We start from the raw sequence: 22026 nt of genomic DNA on the forward strand, positions 1-22026 counted from the left end.
TGTTGTTTTTATTCTGTGGTTCAGACATCAGATCCAAGGGCTGGACCTCCCTCTCCTTTTCTCCCCTCCACAATGAAAACACAGGCAAAGGAGTGCCCCACTGGAGCTATTTCTACTTCTCAAGCCTACAATCATGGCCGCCGTGCGGTTTGTCTGTGCTTCTCCTCTCCGTTGGCTTGTAAACCACTAGAGCCAAGCAAGGCCACCATAACAGGAAGTGGTCGAAGCGCAGAAAAGATGGACGACATGTGCTGCACCTTGTTCCCACACAGGGAGTCTGCCTTCGTCGGAGGAGCAGGTGGTACATTGGGCACCTTCCAGGACACAAATGTAGATCCCACATTCACTACTTGATGAGTTGTTCTATGGTATGTGTGTGAAGGTGTTCACCACTAGCCTGGCTCTGCCCTCCTACGTACTTCCGCTCAATTTTATTTTTGCTTCTGTACATAGGTCTGGCCATGAGGTACGTAAGTCAGATTTTTCAGGTTGATTTTCTACCGGCGAATCAGCGAACAGAGGGAGTGGCTGAGAACCATGACGTTGATGTTGTGCGCTAGTTTGTGCTGTAGTTCCGTAATGGCGGCAGAGAAAGATGCGAGCGAAGCCATTCGGTTTGTTGTGGCAACGCTGCCGAATATCAACAGCTAAAGCCAGAGCAAGAACAAGTTTTGCTGAGTTTTGTTGGTGGCCATGATGTTGTGGCCCTCCTCCCCACAGGGTTCGGGAACAGGTTTGATTTTCCAGCTACGGCAGCTAGCTCTGTTACTGTAGTGGTGAAGGAATTGGCCTAAGAGCGAACGCTAGCGATTCGGTTATGGCAGATCAGAGTGGCTCCTGGGCAGATCCAATAGTTTTAAACTTCAACAGAGTACCCGCCTACAAGGAAGTCAACGCGTGTCAATGGAGCGAGGCCAGTCTCTCTGTACAAATGCAATGTACGAGAGTCTGATTAGGACCAGGCTAGTTCACCACAGCTGTTGGCTTCAACATGTCATGGGACAGTTAGAGATGGTACTAATGTCAAAAACACAGCATAAATCATCACAGTGTTACTTTTTGTGAAAGTACTATTTAAGTTCAAGGTCAGCTAAACAGGCTGGCTGTACTGAAATAATGTAGTTCAGCAGAATGGCTCCGATGTGGAGGAACACAATGAGGTGTTCTCTTCCTGTTCTCCTCTCCTGTCTCCAACAACAACACAACGAGTCGCTTCAAAGTAAAAGTCCTTCATGATGCATGGAGACACACATTCACATTATTTAATCACGTTATATTTAGCGTAATCCTTATCCAAACAGACAAGTCACATAAGCAGGCAGGGTACATTCCAGACACATTGAAGTATGTGCAGTGAGGGGCGTACATCACTGTTTATAGCCTAGCTTAGCTTGCGACCTCTCAACAGTCAGGTTGGACGCATAAACATGCTGGTAAATATTGACGCATGCCGACCAATGAGGAGCTAAGTACTTCACCTCTCAGGGGGGTAACAGCTGTCCCTGCTCTGAATCTGACCAACCGACCGCTACGCGCACACACACCACACACACACAGCCTCTCTACGCAGCCCCAATAACCTCTAAGCCATATCTCAGTTATCAGTGCAGGGTTGAGTTTCATGTGAGACTTCAGAGGTCCTTGCTGAGGAGACTGTAAGCTTTCTTTATGTGTGTATGTGTGTGTTTGAGTGTGTGCGCGTGAAGAAAGAGTGTGTGTGTTTTCTTCACGGTTGGGCGAACTGGCTTGCAGTTGCAGAGTGACAGACGGCAGGCTTTCAACACACATGCACAGAAACACGCACACACACACCCCACACATTCACACAAACAAACAAACAAACAAACAGTAGCATTCTACTATGCAGCACAACCAAAACCAAAGCCCTCAAACACACACTAACACACAGAAACACACACACACACTAACACACACTAACGCAAAAACACACACACTTGGCTTGTGTTGGAGCCTTCCATAGAGCCGGTCTCAGATGAGGACAGAGGGTTGGGCCCTCGTTGTTTTAATATCATGTTTTAGAATCAGTCACACAGCGGACGTTTACTACATCACACCACGCTTTCACCCGAGCTCGTCTGCTTTTCTAGTCCAGAGATTATCCATCAACAGGAAGCTAATAACGCTGCCAGTCAGCCAGCCAGTCCTCCCTCCCTCCCCCATCCCCTCCCCCCATCCCCTCCCCCCATCCCTCCCCCCATCCCTCCCCCCTCGGATGGCCCTTAATCCACCAGAGATGGGCTGGAGATGGGCTGGAGGCCGAGATCACTGCGCATTTTCTCGTTAACCCCCCCCCCCACACACACACACACACACCACCACCCCCCTCCCCCACATGCTTTTGCATTATTGTGGATTCCGATATTCTGCATCCACTCCATCCCCCCAACCTCAGCTGCCCCCCCCGCCCAACCCCTCCTTCTCCTCCCCCCCCGCTCTCTTATTTGCAGAGCTGAAAAGACATTCAAATTGCCTGCCACTACTTATCATTGGATGCATTCGTCAAGGCTGGAGTTTTTACAGGCAGGGCTCTGAATTCCCCCAACCCTTCCTGCAGGTGTGATGGGTAGAGTTACCTTGGTGTGTTTGCTGGGGTTGGGTAGTGTCACCTTGGTGTGTTGCTGGGGTGATGCGTAGTGTCACCTTGGTGTGTTGCTGGGGTGACGGGTAGTGTCACCTTGGTGTGTGGCTGGGGTTCATGGGTAGTGTCACCTTGGTGTGTTGCTGGGGTGATTGGTAGTGTCACCTTTGTGTGTTGCTGGGGTGATGGGTAGTGTCACCTTGGTGTGTTGCTGGGGTGATGGGTAGTGTCACCTTGGGTGTGTTGCTGGGGTTGACGGGTAGTGTCACCTTGGTGTGTTGCTGGGGTGATGGGTAGTGTCACCTTGGTGTGTTGCTGGGGTGATGGGTAGTGTCACCTTGGTGTGTTGCTGGGGTGATGGGTAGTGTCACCTTGGTGTGTTGCTGGGGTGATGGGTAGAGTCACCTTGGCACGTTGCAGGGAAGTGATGTCACAAGCCGGTCACGCTGCATTGGTCACCGTCACTGCTGCAGCGAAACCAGCCCCTCCCACCTCCCTTTCTCCCTTTCTGCTTTCATCTAGATGTGTGTGTGTGCCTGTGTGTGTGTGTGTGCACCTGTGTGTGTGTGTATGTGTGTGTGTGTGTGCACCTGTGTGTGTGTGTATGTGTGTGTGTGTGTGTGCGTGCCTGTGTGTGTGTGTGCACCTGTGTAGGTGTGGTGTGTGTGTGTGTGTGTGTGTGTGTGTGCGTGCCTGTGTGTGTGTGTGCACCTGTGTGTGTGTGTGTGTGTGTGTGTGTGTGCGTGCCTGTGTGTGTGTACCTGAGTGTGATGTTCCTGTGTGTGACTGATGTGTGTGGAAGCAAGCCACAGTCTTGTCATATGTTTATATCTTAGATTATGTCTGATGTATGGGGATCGAATCAGCGGTGCCTTTCTGTCTCCCTCCCCCCCCCCCCCCTCTCTCTCTACCTCTTTTCTTCAAAGTGGAAACTTGGGTCCTTACTTTCTCTCTCACCGCCTCTCCTCCTTCATCCTTCCTCTGTCAGTCAGAAGTGTCCCAGCTTCAGGGCTTTGCCATGCCCCTCCCCCCCACCACCACAGACACCGCCCCCTCCTTCACCACAGGTCACTCCACCACCTCATCTCTGGGATCACTCCCACCCCTCTCCGTCTGTCCCCTCTCCTTCTCCATCTCCCTCCGCACAGGCTTTCATGTGACAACTCCCTTTGGATCCAGGGGGCACGGGGGTATTACACAGGATGGTTTACAGGGGAACCTGCCATGAAACCCCCCCACCCTACACACTCCCCCCCCCCCCCACACACCAACGGTCACCAGGCTTTGTCGTCCAGAAATCAAGAGCCCCCCTCCCTCCCTCTCCCTCTCCCATCCCCCTTCCCCCTGCTGCCCAGACAACTCCTGCCTGTCACCCTTTCAATCCTGGAAGTCTGACCTCAGGCCCAGGTGCGCCCATCCCTCCCCCCCCCCCCCCCCCCACCACAACCTCACATCATCCATCTGTCAACAGTTCTCAGCACACCACACACTCCCTGATCCTGCTGCTTGATAATCATCACAACTCTAATACAGTCATTATGATACAGTCGTTCGGGCCAATGTACACACACGCACACACACACTCACAGGACACACACACATTGTGCATTCCAGGGGCTTTGAGCAGGCCCCCCATCAAGCTGCCAGGCCAGCCAATTGCAGTGTCCAATGGGAAGTGTATGTGTTTGCGTGTTACTTGAGTATGTGTGTGTGAGACTTTGCCACACATTATCTCCACACACAAACAGTAGACAGACAGACAGACACACAGACAGACACACAGACACGCCACAGTAAAAGAGACACTCTTCTGATTGATGAGTCACCCCAGTTGTTTACCTCTGAACAAACACATTAGCCAGGAGCTAGCCTTTCAACAGGAGATTAGACACCGCTAGCAGCCCATAATGGATATCAGGATTGTGTTCCTCTGTGGCAGAATACCTCACATTCCCCAGTCCTGCACACAGACCATCCACACACAAAAGCTGGGTGTGGATCACAAAGCTCCAGTATCTCTCTCTCTCTCTCTCTCTCTCTCTCTCTCTCTCTCTCTCTCTCTCTCTCTCTCTCTCTCTCTCCTCTCCTCTCTCTCTCTCTCTCTCTCTCTCTCTCTCTCTCTCTCTCTCTCTCTCTCTCTCTCTCTCTCTCTCTCTCTCTCTCTCTCTCTCTCTCTCTCTCTCTCTCATACCCCTCACTTGAACTGGTCTACGAAGTCAGGTTTGTCTAAGGTCATGTGACCCCCGACCCACTCCCTGGGACGGCAGCGTATCATGGGCTGACAGGGCGCTCCCTGGGTGTGTGTGTTGCACAAGCTGAAAGGTAGGCTGGCAGGGGTTCATGTCGTACACACTCACAAGCACAGGGAAACCCTCAAAGACAGAGACAGACAGACAGACACACGCACACGCAGACATTTCCATTACCACAGAGGGTTCATCTGTGCTCAGTGCTCACCTGTTAGCCAGTCTATCCACTGTAAGCCAGCATGCAGTCTGGGCTCTCCAATCCACAGCGTATATTGAACAACGTGCCAAAGACTAAAGCGTGTGTGTGTGAGTGTGTGTGTGTGGTGTAACGTACTTGTATGTATCTATCTGCTGTATCGTCTGCTATGTATTACAGGGTGTGTTACCTTGCTACAGGCCACTGTTCTCCACACTGTAATATTTAATTCACCTGTCAGCCCTCATCATTAACTCAGATAAACTCTCCTCCCCTCACCTCCTCTCCACTCCTCTCCTCACACACACACAGAGCCAGGCTGAGGCCCACTACAAAGGCAACCGCCACGCCCGGAGGGTGAAAGGCATCGAGACCTCCAAGACTCGCCCCCAAGACGGGAGAGCAAGGCCCCGCCCGGCCCCACCTCCTCCCCCTCCCCCCCAGGACCCCAGGCACCGGCCCCTGATGGTGACCCCAGCAAACCAGGTGAGAGATCCCCCCCTCTCATCTCATAACAGACCAGCATAAACATCACAACATAGTTTAGTTCAAGAGGTCAAATACAGTTGTGTGTTGAGGGGAATGCCCCATCCACTAAATCAAGGGCACCTTAACCCTTTGACGGAATATGCGAAAGTGGGCGTCCATGTGAAGACTTTGCCAGCATACACACACCAGAACACACAAACACACACACACACACACACATATGATTCAGTCAGAGCACAACAACCAGACTTAGTTGTCCATACATGTTTGTGACGTGTAAAAGCGACTCGGTCACGGGCCACTGTTGCCTGCAGATGGTTCCTCACTGCCTGCAGAGATACGAAGGAGACAAGGCAGAACGTTATGAATAACTCCCCTCAAATATGAACCAAACAACAATCTACATGTAACCACAACTGGCCTGGGAAGATGCTATATTGTCATTCCACAGCCTGTTGCCTGTGTGTGTGGTCCTACCCTCTCAGTGGACTCCTGTTCCCACAAGACTGCCTCCAGCACAGCCCATCCTAGACCAGCTCTGACTAACACAGGGGGTATTAGTGGCCCTGTCCAGATTCAAGAGAGAGGAAGAGAGAGAGAGAGAGAGAGAGAGAGATAGAAAGAGAGAGTGTGAGAGAGAGAGAGAGAGAGAGAGAGAGAGAGAGAGAGAGAGAGAGAGAGAGAGAGAGAGAGAGAGAGAGCAACGATGGATAGGAGGCTGTACTCCTGAGCCAACATCTAGCAGGACGGAATAAGCACAACTGATCTGAGTGAAATGAAAAAGGATCTCAGTGTGGGCAGAAGAGGTTGTCCAGGGGACAGGAGGTATGACGGAGGGTGCTGTCATCTGCCCTGCTCTCTCTCTGTGCCTCTGTCTCCTCTCTCTCAAGCTCTCCCCTTGTGGATCTCTCTCACATTCCCAGTATCTCTTTTCCTTCACCCTTTCGATCCGTCTGCCCTTCTCTTTTTCCTCCCTCTGTCTTTTTCTTTCATTACCTTCTCTCTCTCTCTCTCTCTCTCTCTCTCTCTCTCTCTCTCTCTCTCTCTCTCTTTCTAGGAAGTCTGCCTCTGCCCTTCTCCTCTGTCGTCCCGGAACTTTCCATAGCCTCAGCGTCCCCAGCCTGACTTAGCCCTGTCCTTTGGATCAAACACTTGGGAATGAAAGGGACTGACTATGTTGTGGTGACATTTGCACAAGGCGCCTCTAGCGACCAGGGTTCAACCCCCCAGCTTGTACCACAGATACAGCTAGACTCTGACCAAGCGGTCGAACTGAGGTCAAACACACACTCAGATTCGACCATGAAGGGACCAAGATTTAATGCTTCATTTAGCGTTGAAGTGGAAAAGGGCAGCAGAAGTATGACCCGACTTTTCAATCAGCCCACAGCTAACCCATTGTGTCGTTAAAGACCCTTTTGTCTCTCTTTCTATTGTTTTTCCTGCGCGCGCACACACACACACACTCCTGGACGACAGGCCAAAACAAGCCTGCCGTGATCTAAATGTGAAAGCAGAGACATGTGAAAGAATGCAGTTTTCCATCCAAGCCCCTTTCTCGTGACCTTGGAACCCTGTCCCTGTAAATGTGTGTTTGCTTGTGTGTGTGTGTGTGTGCGTGTGTGTTTTTGTGTGTAGCCCTGTTTGTGCGTGCGTGTTTGTGCCTGTGTTTTGTATGTTTGTGTCGGTTTGTATCTGTGTGTGTTCTGAGTTATGTCTGTTAATGTGTGTTTTTGTGTGTATGTGTGTGTGTGTGCGTGTGTTATTGCTGCTGCAGTGTACCAGCTTTCAGTGCAGAGAGGGTCTATAGAGCCAGACCTGTGGGAGCCTGCAAATATGGCCTCAGCTGGACTATGGCAGCTGGATGAGTCCAGTCTGGTGTTTGTGTGTGTGTGTGTGTGAATGGGGGGGGTCAACACACACATACCCATTAACACACAGAGGCACGGCTTGAGTTCCCATGCAGAATCTCCACTGTCCACTGTCATGTTTTCTTTTGGCAGTTATTTACCCAAACGTGTTTTTTCTTTTCTTCCTGTGGAAACGGTGTTTGTTGATTCTGCTTTCGGGCTTCCACACAATGATTTCCTGTGCCAGGACGCTGAGATACATGACACCAGCTCAGAACGGTGACTTTCCTTTGTCATTGAAATCGTAGCCTCCAGACGGGCTATGCTCAAAATGTTCTGTCAGCCGTGTCCCTCGCCAACACAGACATATAGAGTCCTGCTCCATGGCTGGGGAGCTTCGTGGCTAACCTAGCTAGCCTACTGAAATGAGCAGAAGCATGCACGTGTGTGTGTCATATGAAACGTGGTGTTCTGTTGTTGAGCCAGACATCCTTTTCTACACTGCTGTTAGATTCCCCAGAGGCAACCCTGAGTGTGGGGGTGGGAAGTTGGGTGGGGGGGTTTCCGGTCAGCCCTTCCCCAGAGGACAGGCCCCTTGCTCTGGGGGACTTGGCTAGGAGAACAGCAGGCTTGGCTGAGGCCTTCCCTCTAGAGAATAGAGAAGCCAGCTGTTTACCGCATGGGAGAATGTCTCCAAACCTCCTCCCTCCATCCCCAAGTGAAACTCTCTCTAATGAAGGGCCTAGCTTAAACCACCATCATATTATAGCTACAGAGGCCTACACACACACACACACACACCCAAGGACAATTAAATGGATGCCTTTCATGCAATGGGTTGGGTTCATGTGCCATATGCTGCCGATAGTGGTGGTGTCTGATTACATGGAGGTGTGTTGTCTTTTTGCTTCTCATGCTTCTTTTCTTCAGTCCAATAAGTCAGCTAGCGGAGGTGATGCTATCTCTGGGAGGAACTGAAAGCAATTCTACAGTGTGTAGAACCTCACAACTGGGGGTGGGACTTTGAAGTGTTGCCCAACAACATCGGTACACAGTCCTTTCCTGTTCCCAAAGTGTGTGTCGGAGGGACAGAGTGTGTGTGTGCGAATGAGAGAGAAAGTGTGTGTGTTACAGAGAGAGAAAATGAGGAGTGTGTGATCTGTGAAACTGCCTTTGTGGGGACTAAATGTCCTCACAAGTATATGTGTAGTAGTAGTATATGCTTCAAATGCATTTTTCAGTTTTTTGAGGTTTCAGAATTACGGTTTGAATTAATAATTTGGTTAGAATTACATGAAGGGTTAAGGTTAAGGTTGGGTTAGGAGTCAAGGGTTAGGGGTTAGAGTGAATTTTGAATGGAAGTGAATAGTCGGGCCCCACTAGGACAGAAAAACTTGCTTGTGTGTGTGCGTGTGTGTGTGTCTGTGAACCCAGGCCAGGCTGAAAGAGGGCCCCCTGCTGCATAATGGATGTGACGCAGGCCTGTAAGGGCAGCGTTGGGTTTCTGGCCTCGTTAATCATTAAGAACCTCCAGGAAGATGAGGGAGGGAGGACACACACACACTTTATCTCTCTCTCTGCTTCTCAGAAACACACACTACACTCATCCACACACACAAACAAACACACTCATACTTGGGTTACCGTCAAGCAATACAAGTGAGCAACCAACCAACTTCATCCAAACTCTAGCCAGCTATGATGCACTTCAGTTCCAGGACTAGTCCTGAGACTAGTCTGGGATCATTTATCACTCACGGTGAAAATAGAAGCCCCGTCATCTCTTGTCTTACCACAAGACCGATAAATAACACTGGATTTGTTTTTTATTTTGATTTGTCGTTTCTGATGCAACCACAATTTCTCTCTCTCTCTCTGTCTCTCTCTCTCTCTCTCTCTCTCTCTCTCTCTCTCTCTCTCTCTCTCTCTATCTCTCTCACTCTTTCTCTGTCATTATTTTCAATGTCGACCATGGACTGATAGAACACTTCTGTGAGGATAGTTGAACCCTAACTCATCTGTATCACAGCCCTTAGTGTGTGTGTGTGTGTGTGTTTAACTAAACTCCTGAGCATGTTCACTTCATTTAATTGCCATTTAGAATTGATTGAGTGTGCACACGTCTACAGTATCCACAAACACTTGAACATATTTTAACACACACACACACTTACTGCACTCTCACTGCATTTTAAACAATCAAAACCTATGTTACACACACATCGTGAGCTCTCTCTGTAAAGCATCTGGATTGAGTTATCTTTCTCCACTGACCTCTCTGTCCCTCTGTGAATTATTCATCCTCCTACATTGGCTCTCTGGAGACGGAGAAAGAGAGAGAGAAAGAGGGAGGGAGAGGGAGAGAGAGAGAGGTGCAACATCAGTCAGCAGTCGGATCAATGTTTCGGATTATAACGGCTCTCTACGGAGCAGAGGAACTCCCTCTCTCTTGCTTTCATTCTCTCTCCCTCCATCTCCCTCTGTCATTCTCTCTCTCTCCCTCGATCTCTCTCTCTGTCACTCTCTCTCTCTATCTCTCTCGTCCCCTGAGTTCAGGTCCTGTCCTCGGGGGAACAGGGCAGGAGGGGTGCTCAGGGACCAGGCAGGGCACAGGGATGACGTGAAGGCAATGTACGGCAGAGCTATAGAAGACCCTACACCCACCCCCCCGCCATCATTACAATATCACCCTGACCCTTCACCCCCCCCCCAACCCCTCCTCCTCCTCTTCCTTTAGGCTTAAGAGGAACCACATGGGCAGTGTGGGATTCTGTGTTATCCTCCGAGACGCCAGGGCCAGGAGTTCCGACCGTGCCTGTCGTGTACCATTGACGGAGTGTGTGTGTATGTTATTTTTAGGAGGGAATGCACCATGATGCATCGGCGCTGCGTGCGAGTGTGTGGGATCCGTCCGACCCTCTCTGCGCCCCGGGCACCCGATCACGAGCCTTCAGCGAGCCGGCGCTGGTTTTCAACCTCATCCTGGAGATAGTTCTGTGATCGTCAGTGGCGGTTGGCTCCGCCCCTGGGGGCTGTCAACCCGCTGCCCCCGGGCTTTGATCCCTGGCACGCTTATGTGCTTCTGAGAGCTATTCGGAATAGAGTGAGAAATATGGTTTGACAAACATCTGTTGGACAAACGCACTGTATAGCCAGCAGTACTGCAGCTGGAAACTTCCAATATGGAAAGAGGGAGAGAGAGATAGAGAGAAGGGCAGAGAGAGAAGGAGAGAGCAAGTGGATTGGAAAGCCCTCACAATGGTATCTTCATCTGACCATGTGCAGTGGAAGAGACTGTGTGTGTGTCTGTGTGAGAGAGAGTGAGAGCGAGCGAAAGAGCGAGAGGGAGAGAGAGAGAGAGAGAGAGAGAGAGAGAGAGAGAGAGAGAGAGAGAGAGAGAGCGGGAGAGGGAGCGGGAGAGGGAGAGGGAGAGGGAGAGGGAGAGGGAGAGAGAGAGGGAGAGGGAGAGGGAGTGACGGGCGCGTGTGTGCGTCCAACATACCAGTCTCCACATCAGAGTGAAACACAAATCACATGGCCAGTCAGCTTTCACAAGCGGCCTCCTCGCACTGTAACTCACAAGATGCAGGACCCACCTGACCACGTCACATGGAGAGGAACTCAAAAGGAAATTGAGCGGATGAAGTCAATATTAATCTTTTTTCCCCCAGAAATACCCCACTTCAGACCCTTAAAGACCCATAATCCCAGCAGGATTTTCTGCCCCACCGCCTGTGGCCAGTGTCCTGTGCCAGGGTTGGAGGAAGGCCCTGTCCTTGCTGGTGGGGGTGTTGGTGTGTGTGTGAGGTGGGGGGGGGGGTGCAAATGTTATGGATCTACAGTGAGTACCGCCCATAGCATGGTGAATACCAAAAGCATTGCGCAGGGGAGTGGCTGACCAAAACCATGTGTGCGCTGAACGAGGTGTGTGTGTGGGTGTGTCCCCAGCATCCGCCGTGTATTTGTGTTTTTATTTCTGGGGTGGGGGAACGGGAGAGTTAAGAGTCCCTAACTTATATTTAAAACAAGCTCAACTTTTTTTCCAAGTTCCATGCCCCTGCCAAAAATAACAGGTGAGACAGAAAGAGAGAATGAATCACAGAGAGAGAGAGAGAGAGAGAGAGAGAGAGAGAGAGAGAGAGAGAGAGAGAGAGAGAGAGAGAGAGAGAGAGAGAGAGAGAGAGAGAGAGAGAGAGAGAGAGAGAGAGAGAGAGAGCGAGCGAGAGAGAGAGAGAGAGAGAGAGAGAGAGAGAGAGACAGAGAGAGACAGAGAGAGACAGAGAGAGAGAGACAGAGAGAGACAGAGAGAGACAGAGAGAGACAGAGAGAGAGGGTATCCGTTTCCTTTGTCTCCCTTTGTGAACATTACAGTTAAAAGGAAATCAGAACAAGAACTGAAAACCCTCACCTCAGAAAAGCAACAATATCATCTGTCTTGTTCCCTTTTCTCCTAGACCTGTTCTCTTCTCATTCCAGTAATGAGTTAGCATTGGATACATTCAAAGGAAACACTTTTAACACAATTATAGGTCCCAGCAAAGAAAATAAATACTTCCTTACGTTGAGTCTTGAGTGTATAAAATTAGTTTCAACCCAGACAGTGGGTTTTACTTGACAGAAATCAGGATGTGGTCAATGGCGGATTGTTTTTCACAGTGCAGTTGAAAGGCCCCTGGAGCCTATTGTAAACACTTTCTTGTTTTCATTATATGGTTTACTGACCAAAAAACAGAAACTTTTTGGACATCATTTGACCTGATTTCTTTGTTTCATCTCTCTCCCTCTCTCTCTCTCTCTCTCTCTCTCTCTCTCTCTCTCTCTCTCTCTCTCTCTCTCTCTCTCTCTCTCTCTCTCTCTCTCTCTCTCTCTCTCTCTGTCTCTCTCAGTTCAGTTCAGTTCAGTTTGCTTTATTGGCATGACAGTTTGGGTTGAGCAGTATTGCCAAAGCAGTCCATATTGAATGGACATTTTAACATATATATCATAACAATTAACAAGGAGTCTAACAATAATAATATGGCAAAACAACAGTTGCATAGTAAGTCTCTCTCTCTCTGTCTCACTCTCTCTTCCTCTGTTTCTGTTTGTAGATGAAACACGACCCCTGGTGCAGCTCAACGGGCCCCTCATTGCTCCCGGGCCCCTCATTGCCCCCGGACCCCTGCCCCTCTCCACTTCACCCATCCCGGAGACCACCGGACCCTCCCTGTGCCCCCTCCTCCCCATCCCGACACCTCCCCTGATTCCCCCCTCTTCCTCCTCCCCCCTGGGCTGTGGCAGCGCTGGGGCCAACCCCGAGCAGCCCAGCTCTGGGCCACTGGGGGCCCCGGCCTCATCCAGCGGCCCTGCAAACACAGACACCGAGGAGGACAAAGCCAAGAAGCTGCTGTACTGCTCACTGTGCAAAGTGGCCGTCAACTCCCTGTCACAGCTGGAGGCTCACAACAAAGGTAGGATGTCCTTGATGCGCACCCAAGCACGGAGCATCGCCCATGAACACACACTGAGGTACACACACACAAACGTCTCCGCATGCACTTATGCGAAGGAGATCTTGCACACACACACACCCACACATGCACACACACACACCTTGATGAGCAGACAAGGTGTTCGACACTAGCCAAGAACAACTTTAGCAACACACGTATTCTTCCTCCACCCCAGGTCCACAGAGCACCCAGCTGCAACAGGTTTCCCCTCACATGCCTCGACCCGCGGCGCCTGCGCTCCGAAACTCCCTCTACCGCCGTCCGCCCTGGCTTCACACATTACTATTTTAGCGCAAAATCCACCTGCTCAAAGATTCATGACTCATCTTGTTGCCAGCGCAGCAGAAAAGCTATTAACTGCCGCCTTGGGCAGTCAACTAAGAATAGGGAGCAGAGGAGAAGCGCTAACGCCAACATGAAAGCTAACGCTAACTAATGCTAACCACAACTATTCAAGAAGAGGAGGCCATGAAACTGTTTAAATCGTGAGGCATTTGAGAGGGGAAAACTTAAGTGTGTCAGATGCCCCAAAGGTGCCCCACTTCCTCCCAAGCCTTTAGATGAAAGATTTAAACTTTCAATTTTAGTTTTGACATAAAAGGAGCTTCCGCCATTTAAGTTCTCCGATTTCAGGTCCTATTCATCTTAGCAGCTGAAGCACCAACCAGTCTCTATAAAAGCCATCAGTGTGTGGGCCTCTCTAGGCAGTGTTGATGTGAGGAACTGAAATATTGGATTTGAGTGCCAGACTTAAAATAAGTCTGTGACTGCTTTTTCATGTTGTCGTCAATGATATCAGTTTGGTTGGAGGGAGGTATCTGGCAGCCCTTCTATATGGCGCCCTGGAGACACACACACTTGCACACAAATAAAACAAAGTATATGATGCATAATTCAAAATTCAGCAGTGAGCCAAGTCAGTTCCTACTGTTTGCTCCCTAACACAGACACACACATCCTTTCTGTACGATCATAAAAAAAACCACATCTTCATGTATGTCAACGAACATACAGACACATCTGCATCCAACTCGTCACCGTGCCGAGTGTTTCAGCTGCTGAGGCTTGCCGTTTAGCAGAGAAGGATGAACCCTCTCAATCAACTCTGCCTGAAGAACAATCTGGAAGCAATCGTCGTGTTGCGCAAAACAAAACTCAGAATGTTACCAAGGGTCTCAAAATAAAAGCACATGTATCGCAGACATCAAGGCATGCACATTTCTGTTTGATGGAAGAACTGAGGTCTTTAAGGCAGGAGTTATTAATAGTGTTTTCAACTTTGTCCTGACTTTTTATTATCGTCCTTGATTTAGTTGTTTTCTCCTGGGCCCCTTTGTCTGTCTTGGTGTTATGATCTTTGCTCGTCTGTGTGTTCATTGACTGGTTGGGACCATGAGTCAAATGTTGAAGGCCAGCTCGTAGAGAATGTGGACAGTGACTCTAGATAGAATGTATACCCAAACTAATAGAATGCATACAACAAATGCGTAGCATAGCCAAGCCTTATTTGCATGTGCGCCTTTTTTATTGGAAGCAGTTTCTGATTGCTTACATAAAAAAAAAGGAATTGCCTCTTTTTGTCTTTTTCCACCCCAGCATACTCTCCCTTCTCTGCCATTTATAATTGTACCTCTGCCTCTGGGTGATTTTGGGGTCAAACTTATGGTCAAAAGTGGGGAGTGTGACTGGGGCTCCTTAAGGATTGGAGGGAGTCAGGGGGAAGGGGGGGGGGGAAGAAACAGAGGGAGAGAGAGGGCAGAACATGGCTGGAATTCTTCAGTCAGGAACAAAACATGCAATCAGTTACAAAGAAACTATTTTGGCAGGGGGCGGACAGTTCCGTGCGTGAGATGCCGACTGGGAAAAGACTGTAGCGGTCAGCGAGTGCCCAGCACGACTTCATGTTAAATGTTCTACTACGGGCAGCGAATCTTATGTTGTTTACAGGACTCTAATTACACTGACTGATCTGCAGTCATCCAAATCTAACCACTCATTCTATATGATATATACTACTTTCAGGACCACAGCACATATTGTACTGCACAGTTTAAATTACCTCACTAAATTCCCCAACCACACCCCAATGAATTACGAAGTCCAAGTGAATTATGACACAACATTATCTTGGACAGGGGGCTTTCAGCCCTGGAGACATTTCAGCATTTTTATTGCATGGACACCAGGGTATGGATTGTAGAGCCACAGCCCAATGTGTTCCTCTAGTGGTGAGCTACCCACATTGCATCACATATCACCCCCCCCCCCCCCACCCAACACCACCACTAACATCTACACACTCCAGTGATATATGCTTGGTGTGCAGCACACACACGCTCATTCCAGCATATCCAGAAATGTGTCATTGTCATCCTGTCCATCCCTGCTGGAACGCAGTCCAGATGTGTTAAGTACCCTCACACAGATACATACTACCTCACAGACACACACACAGACTCACACAGATACACACTAACTGTCGGGGACACACTCCCTCTCAGTCTCACACAGACACCTAGTCAGCTTCGAGAGAATGGGGAATGGCTGAGCAGAAACACAGAAGTTACTTCTCGATGCTGTCATAAATTAGTGTTTGTAAAGTCGAAGCAAAAGGAATTGCTTTCTATGACATTGTTGACCTTTTGCTTGTTTGTATGTGTGTGTGTGGTCAGGTACCAAACACAAAACCATCCTGGAGGCCAGGAGCGGGCTGGGCCCCATCAAGGCGTACCCCCGCCTGGGCCCCAAGCCTGTTGGAGAGCAAGGAGGGGGGCCCGTGGACCCCAACACTCAGGAACGCACCTTCCACTGTGAGATCTGCAACGTGCGGGTCAACTCTGAACTGCAGCTCAAACAGGTAAGACAGAAGTAGGGGTTAGATTTAGGTGGCCTATTAAGGCACAGCACCTACAGGGGTACAGGTTTATAATGAAAATGACTACTCAATTCACTGAAGAACTGAAGATTGATTTGAGGCTAAATCTGCGTTAAAACAGCACAGCCCTCAGGTTGTCATGACACAGAACAGCTAAGTGATGAGTCGCAGTCCTGAGAAGGCACAGTACTGTGACAATAGCTGTGTCTTAAAAAAGAAAGAGCGCCCATCATTCAAGAGCCAGCCTGATGGCGCCCCCTGTCTGTGGCCTCTGTCTCTCTCCCTTGCAGCACATATCAAGTCGAAGGCACCGGGACGGCGTGGCGGGAAAGCCCAACCCCCTCCTCAGCCGGCACAAGAAGCACAGGGGAGCTGACCTCACGGTAACCTTTTAACCTTTAACCCCCCCCCCCCCCCCCCCCCCCCCCCCCTCCTCCCAGTGACCCCACAACTGCCTCCAACTCTACTCTACCAGACCTAGTTCACCTTGGTTAAATACATAATCATAGGATGGTTGAACTGGGCTTTTTGTAAAGCCCTACATCAATGGGCTGGGTTTCCCTGGGCTGGTCCAGGGAAACCCATTGCAGTCCTGGATTAATGGCTTTAATCAAGGACTGTACTGTCGAAGTTGTTAGAGTTGTCTTTCTTGAATTTGTGTGGCATGATCTAAAATTCCAACACTGGTCATTGCAGCTTCTATAAATGTGGCATGATTTGTCTTTAAACCCTCTGTTAAAGACAGATCAAAAGCAGGCCGAGATGAAATAGTTCAGCTATATTTGTTTTCCCCTACATCTGTTAACCTTCTGTCACTCATCGTTTGATCCCTCCCTCTCTCTCCCTCTCTCTCCCTCTCCCTCTCTCTCTCTCTCTCTTTATCTCTCTCTCTCTCCCTCCCTTCCTCCCTCCAGTCCACTCTCTCCTTCTCCAAGGATCTCACCAAAGCTTTGGGCGCAGGCCTCCTGCCCAGCCCCTTGGCTGTTGCCGCCGCGATGGCCGCCGCCGCCTCCTCCAACCAGCTGGCTCTCCGTGCAGCTGGCTCCGCCCACCACCACCACCACCACCACCACCCCCACCACCACCTACTGCAGGGCCCGCCTCTCAGCCACGCCATCCTGAGACCCGCACCGGGGCCCATCCGCACCACACACGGGCCCATCCTTTTCTCCCCTTATTGAGCCCCCCACCGAACCCCACTCACCCCCCACCCCCCCAGCCCCCCCCACCCCACCCCCAAACTCCCCCGTCTGCCCGTCAACTCGGCCAGTCAGGAGCGGTCACTCCAGAAAAGCACACTGTGAAGATTAGGCACGTGAACAACAGCAGCTGATAGGGTACAGAGCACGGGTCGACTTAAAGCGTTTCAAAGAGAGAGGGGAGACAAAAGAGAGGGGAGAGAAAAGAGAGGGGAGAGAAAGCAGCCTGAAGACAAACTCACGTCCCTCTTTCCCCTTCACCCGTTACCCGGGGTTTGGGAGTGACGGCCAGATGGACAGAGGGCAGGAGAGAGAGTAAACATGCATCGGACCGCTGTCCTCCATCTCCATGTCCGGCCTCCTTCCTGCCATTCTGTTCTCGCCGTCACGTCACGGTCATTTACGTGTCGTAGCTTCGCAGCAAAGTCGTCAAACTGATATCTGTCTTCTAAGACACCTCACTGTAATAGCATTCGTCTGACCATAGTAACTTAGGCTCCCTGTGTTTCTCACTGGGTCTGTATGTTCTGTATGTTCTGAAACTGGCGTTTCCCCTCGTACAGCGTGGCTGTGTTGGGGGCACTGTCACATTTGGAGAGGAGATGGGGGTGGGGTGCACACAGATGGAATGAAGGGGATTCTGACATTCCCTGAAAGGTTTAGGGATAGGCAGCCTGGGTCAAAACCACAAATCTACCCAAGGCTCTGCGGAGACACACACACACACATAAAGACCCCCAAAACAAATTTGTGTTTAAAAATAGATGTAATAACAAAGATGTCCAGGGGGGGAGGAATATGCTTCTTGACATCTGCCAGAGGACGAGAGAGTTGGAGCAGGACACACATGGGCCACCCTCAACTACTGGAACCTTCTAGTATGTTGTCTACTTTTGGATGATAATTTCACACCCAATGGTTTTTTTTTCTCAAAGGAACAATCCTTGTGTCCATGTTAAACATGGGCTTTGCTGATTTAAAAGCTTATTGGACAGCACCAGTCTGTTGGTGGGTGTCTTTTTTATTTTTTATTATGTTTTTTATCAATCTACTGTTTTATTCATGGTTGAAATGAGAACACATATGCAAACAGAAATGCACACACACCAACACACACTCAGTGTGTTTACAGATCTCATGGAGTTATCAGTGGTGTGGCCCTGAAGCTGGTGACACATGATTATAACAACGGCCATGGTTGGGCCATTGTTTAGCTATGAGGAGAGCGAATGGCGACCCAACTATGCAGAACCTCTACCATCGGCGTGGCACACCACTCAAACTCTGCCACCGGTCGTTGCATTCAAAGTTAATTTATTTGAACTTAACCTTGGTTGCCACCGACCGTTCAAAGCGCAACCAATGAGAAAACAACTGTAGGCTATGTGATGTAATGAGAAGCGATCGCACTTAAACGCATTTCACCCGAAGCCGCGGTGCAACGTTCTTCAAAAACTCCAGTAGTGTCCTTGTTGCCTAAAACACGCGGTGAATGGTTACCTTGCGCACTTCAAGAAAACGTATGTGCAGCGCTCTGTGTCTGCACCAAGAATATGCTCTACACTTCTCATCATGTGTCACCAGCTTCAACCTACAGCGCCTCTCCCTCTCTGTGAGGACATTGGCCGACCAGTGCAACCAACTCCCCCACCCCCCACCCCTGCTGCCCCAACTGCTCCGTCTGCTCTTCCTCTCCCCCTCTCCCACCTCCCCCCTCTTCGTCCCTACAAGGGGGCCTACACACTGACCAACACTGACAGGAACTGTCTGAGTCCCGGGGTAAGAGATGGACAGAATGAAAGGCTGATCAACATGACTGAATCGGAGTGATGAGCAGCAAGTTAACTCAAGGACAGGGTCGGGGAAGCCTAACCCCTTCTTTATATGGACTTCCTGTCTTAAACCGAAAGCCATGCAATGCATAATTGCTTGTTTTCTTTTAACTGATTAATGTTCTTCATAATTTTTTGTAGGTTTTGGTTGGTTGGAGTCTTTTAAATAGTCGATTATTCAAAGGACCTACTGTTGTGCAAATCATGAAATACATATATATATATATATATTTTTGGGATGGAACTCTTGTTGCTTGTGAAAAGAGGGGTAGAGGAGTTTAGAAGGGAGTCTGGGGGACTGGTAGCAGGGACTCAATCCCATCCAGCCTGACTAACCTGCCCCACCCACGAGACGACAACCACAGAGATGGCCGACACAACGTCCTGCTGAACCCTGAAGTACCACTCTGTGTTCCAACTGAGATTTACACTGTGCCCCTCCCCTCCCCACCACACACACACACAAACACACATTTAAAAGTAATGAACTCCAATGTCTTACCTTTGTCGTGTTGTTGCATTGCGATGGGCCATCGGAAAACATTGACTAGCTCTGAGCGAGCGGACATGTTGGGCTGGGTTCATCTGTAAACAGGGATGACTGCTGACGAAGCCGATCATTGTTCTTCCACAGAAGAGGCTTGTCCTCAGAAAAGGGTTAGAGGCCTCTATTCAAATCCACCCCAGGGACCGACCATCACCTTCACATGGTTGGAGGTAGGAAGTGACAGGTATAAACAGAAGGACAACAGCTCCCTCTTAACCAAGGCCACCTGGCTCCTGTAGGTTTGTTCGAGCCTTCTTTTAGTTTCCACCCATCCAGGTCACTCAGACTTTCATATGTTACTGAAGAGCACTGTCTGGGGGTGGATATGTGACAGAGATGAAACAGATGGGATGAGAAAGCATAAACTAGCTGGGCTTAGGGACCGGCCCTTCATATTAAAGGGCCCTATAATTCTGGACATCTCTTTTTGGGGAACAGGGTACACGTCAGGTGTCAATGGGGTTAAAAAAAAACTAGATTATCTGACAGCAATGTGTTTTAGTTTTAGACATTTTGTGTTTGTTGCATTGTCGTTGTTGTTTATTTTTCTTGTTCATTTTTATTTTATTTTGTTTCTGTGAGAGATACAGTCAAGTAAAATTCTAACAGAGAAAAAAAAATCTATGCCATTACTTGAAGGCTGCCTTAGAGTCAGCCTCCACCATTGTGCTTTTTTGGTTGACTTTATCATCTTGGTGGAGATCCTTTTGTGAGTGAAGTACTATGCTGGGGTCAGTGCTCCTGGTCCTGTTGCTGTGTGTGTCATGATGTAGTCTACTCTCCCCACTCCTCACCAACCAGGCCCTGGCAGAGACAAACCTGAAGTGGCCTATCATAGTAGAGGAGACAAACTCACACTGGTTCATTTGATTGGATGATTTCTTTATCAACCTGATAAAAAAAATAAAACCTAACAAGTGTCACTGTTACCTTCATACAGTAGCAAATTCACAGATGTGTTCATATTGTAGTCATCCCCCATGATACATCCCCATTATTAAACTTTTGAAAATAAATGTTAGATTCCTATTTTCTGGGCAGGTATTTCATGTTAGCTTTCATGTGTCCAGGCTACTAGCCTTAGCCTTATTTCATCCTTTTCGGGAGCAAAGACAATTGGAGATGCTATGGAGAACCTTGTCTTGCCAATAAAGCTATTTTTTGAATTTCATTGTCAGAGGGACAAAGAGTTTGTATGGCGAATAGTAGCAATACCCGACTCATACTGGCTACTTGTTTAATTGCAATAAGAAAATCTACCAATAAACACGTATGTGAGTAAAATATTATAAATGTAATTTAAATGAAAAATAAACTTTATGGAAAAAAACTGTTGGTATCAAGAGAAACCATAGTGGAAAAAAAGAAAATCTATGTCAATAAATGAATAAATGAAATCCTGTGTGTTACCTTGTCTGGATTGATAACCTTGATCTTTCACATCTGGATTGCAGTCTCTGGATCATTGTTTTACAGTGCACGTGTGCTGTGTGACTGGCTGGAAATACCACCATCTGTGTGTGGAGGAGCTGTGAGAGTGGGTCGTCATGAATGTGTAACTGTAAATCTGCCATGTAAGTGGAAACTAATTCTATCAAATCAAAATAAACTGGATTCTGCTAAATGGGCGATTTGCAATTGTGATAAGAACTCGGCTAGGCACAGTAGTTAAGAATGATCTGAGAACCAGGCCCAAACAAATAGACTGGGGGGAAATAGAGCCATCTGCTGTTTGATGAGGTCTGTTTAATAATAAGTAATTGTATTACGTTTAATAGTTTTGATCACACTGGGCAAGTTTTAGTTGGGCATTCTCTGCAAAAAGGATCTTTGCTGTGCTAATTTTCACCTTTCACCATAATTTTTTAGACAAACAGGTTTGGTATCACTGACGTTTTATAATGTAGGTAAAAGTTCTGATAAACAAAAATACATAGAAACGTTTCCCCTTACCCTCAATTGAGATATCCAAACAACCCAAACAACTAAATAGTTAAGTTTTAGAATTCATGAAGTCAGTCTACTGTTTACTGAAAGAATCAATAGTAGACTATTTCAGCTTTTGAGATAACTACACACATTTTTTTAACATTTACAAAAACATTTACAATAAACAAAGATAGTCACTATGATCAATCAATTTCCCAGCTCATAAAGTAGTTTCCATTTTATTTAGTTACTTACACAGCATCGACATATTTACAATACAGCTGTATTATACAGGAGTGAAAGGCAGCCCTATAGGGGTCACGACCCAGGAAGTGGTCCTGAGAGTCACAGGAAAACAAGTGATGATGTCACCCTCCATGGGTCCACTTACTCAACTCTGAGCTCTACTCCCCCCCAAAAAATTTTTTAATAATAATAATTCTGAGCTCTACCCTGGATATTACATGTAGGCCTGGGAGTCCTGACTAAAATAATCAGACACAATCACCAGCCAGTTAGATGACAAGGAGTTAAAAACCTTGGTTAGCTATCCTTATATTCCTCTCAGAACATAAGACACTTTTCATTGAAACTGCCTGATGCACAACAAGCGACAACCAGACAGGGTGTTAGCAAGCTCATCCAGAACCAGCCCAGCCCAGCTCAGCCTCCATCAATGTGGGGGCAGTGTTCAGATCTCCAACACTGAATCATGCAAGATGCACCAAAGGCAGAAAAGGCACAAAGCCTCTGTCAGAACACAACACAA

General features: G+C 48.6%; 1 protein-coding gene across 1 annotated transcript in view; it reads left to right on the top strand.

Annotated features, from left to right (window-relative positions):
* The window catches only part of LOC136945243 (zinc finger protein 385A-like), a 17285-nt gene extending 354 nt beyond the window's left edge, over window positions 1-16931 (top strand). Inside the window, 6 exon segments of the mRNA XM_067238988.1 lie at window positions 5357-5440; window positions 5443-5530; window positions 12474-12833; window positions 15548-15732; window positions 16041-16133; window positions 16665-16931. Of these exon segments, the coding sequence (XP_067095089.1) occupies window positions 5357-5440; window positions 5443-5530; window positions 12474-12833; window positions 15548-15732; window positions 16041-16133; window positions 16665-16931 (1077 nt within the window).
* The last annotated feature ends 5095 nt before the right edge of the window (window positions 16932-22026 follow it).

The sequence above is a fragment of the Osmerus mordax genome, chromosome 7 (genome assembly GCF_038355195.1).
Source record: "Osmerus mordax isolate fOsmMor3 chromosome 7, fOsmMor3.pri, whole genome shotgun sequence".
In the NCBI taxonomy this organism is placed as follows: Eukaryota; Metazoa; Chordata; class Actinopteri; order Osmeriformes; family Osmeridae; genus Osmerus; species Osmerus mordax.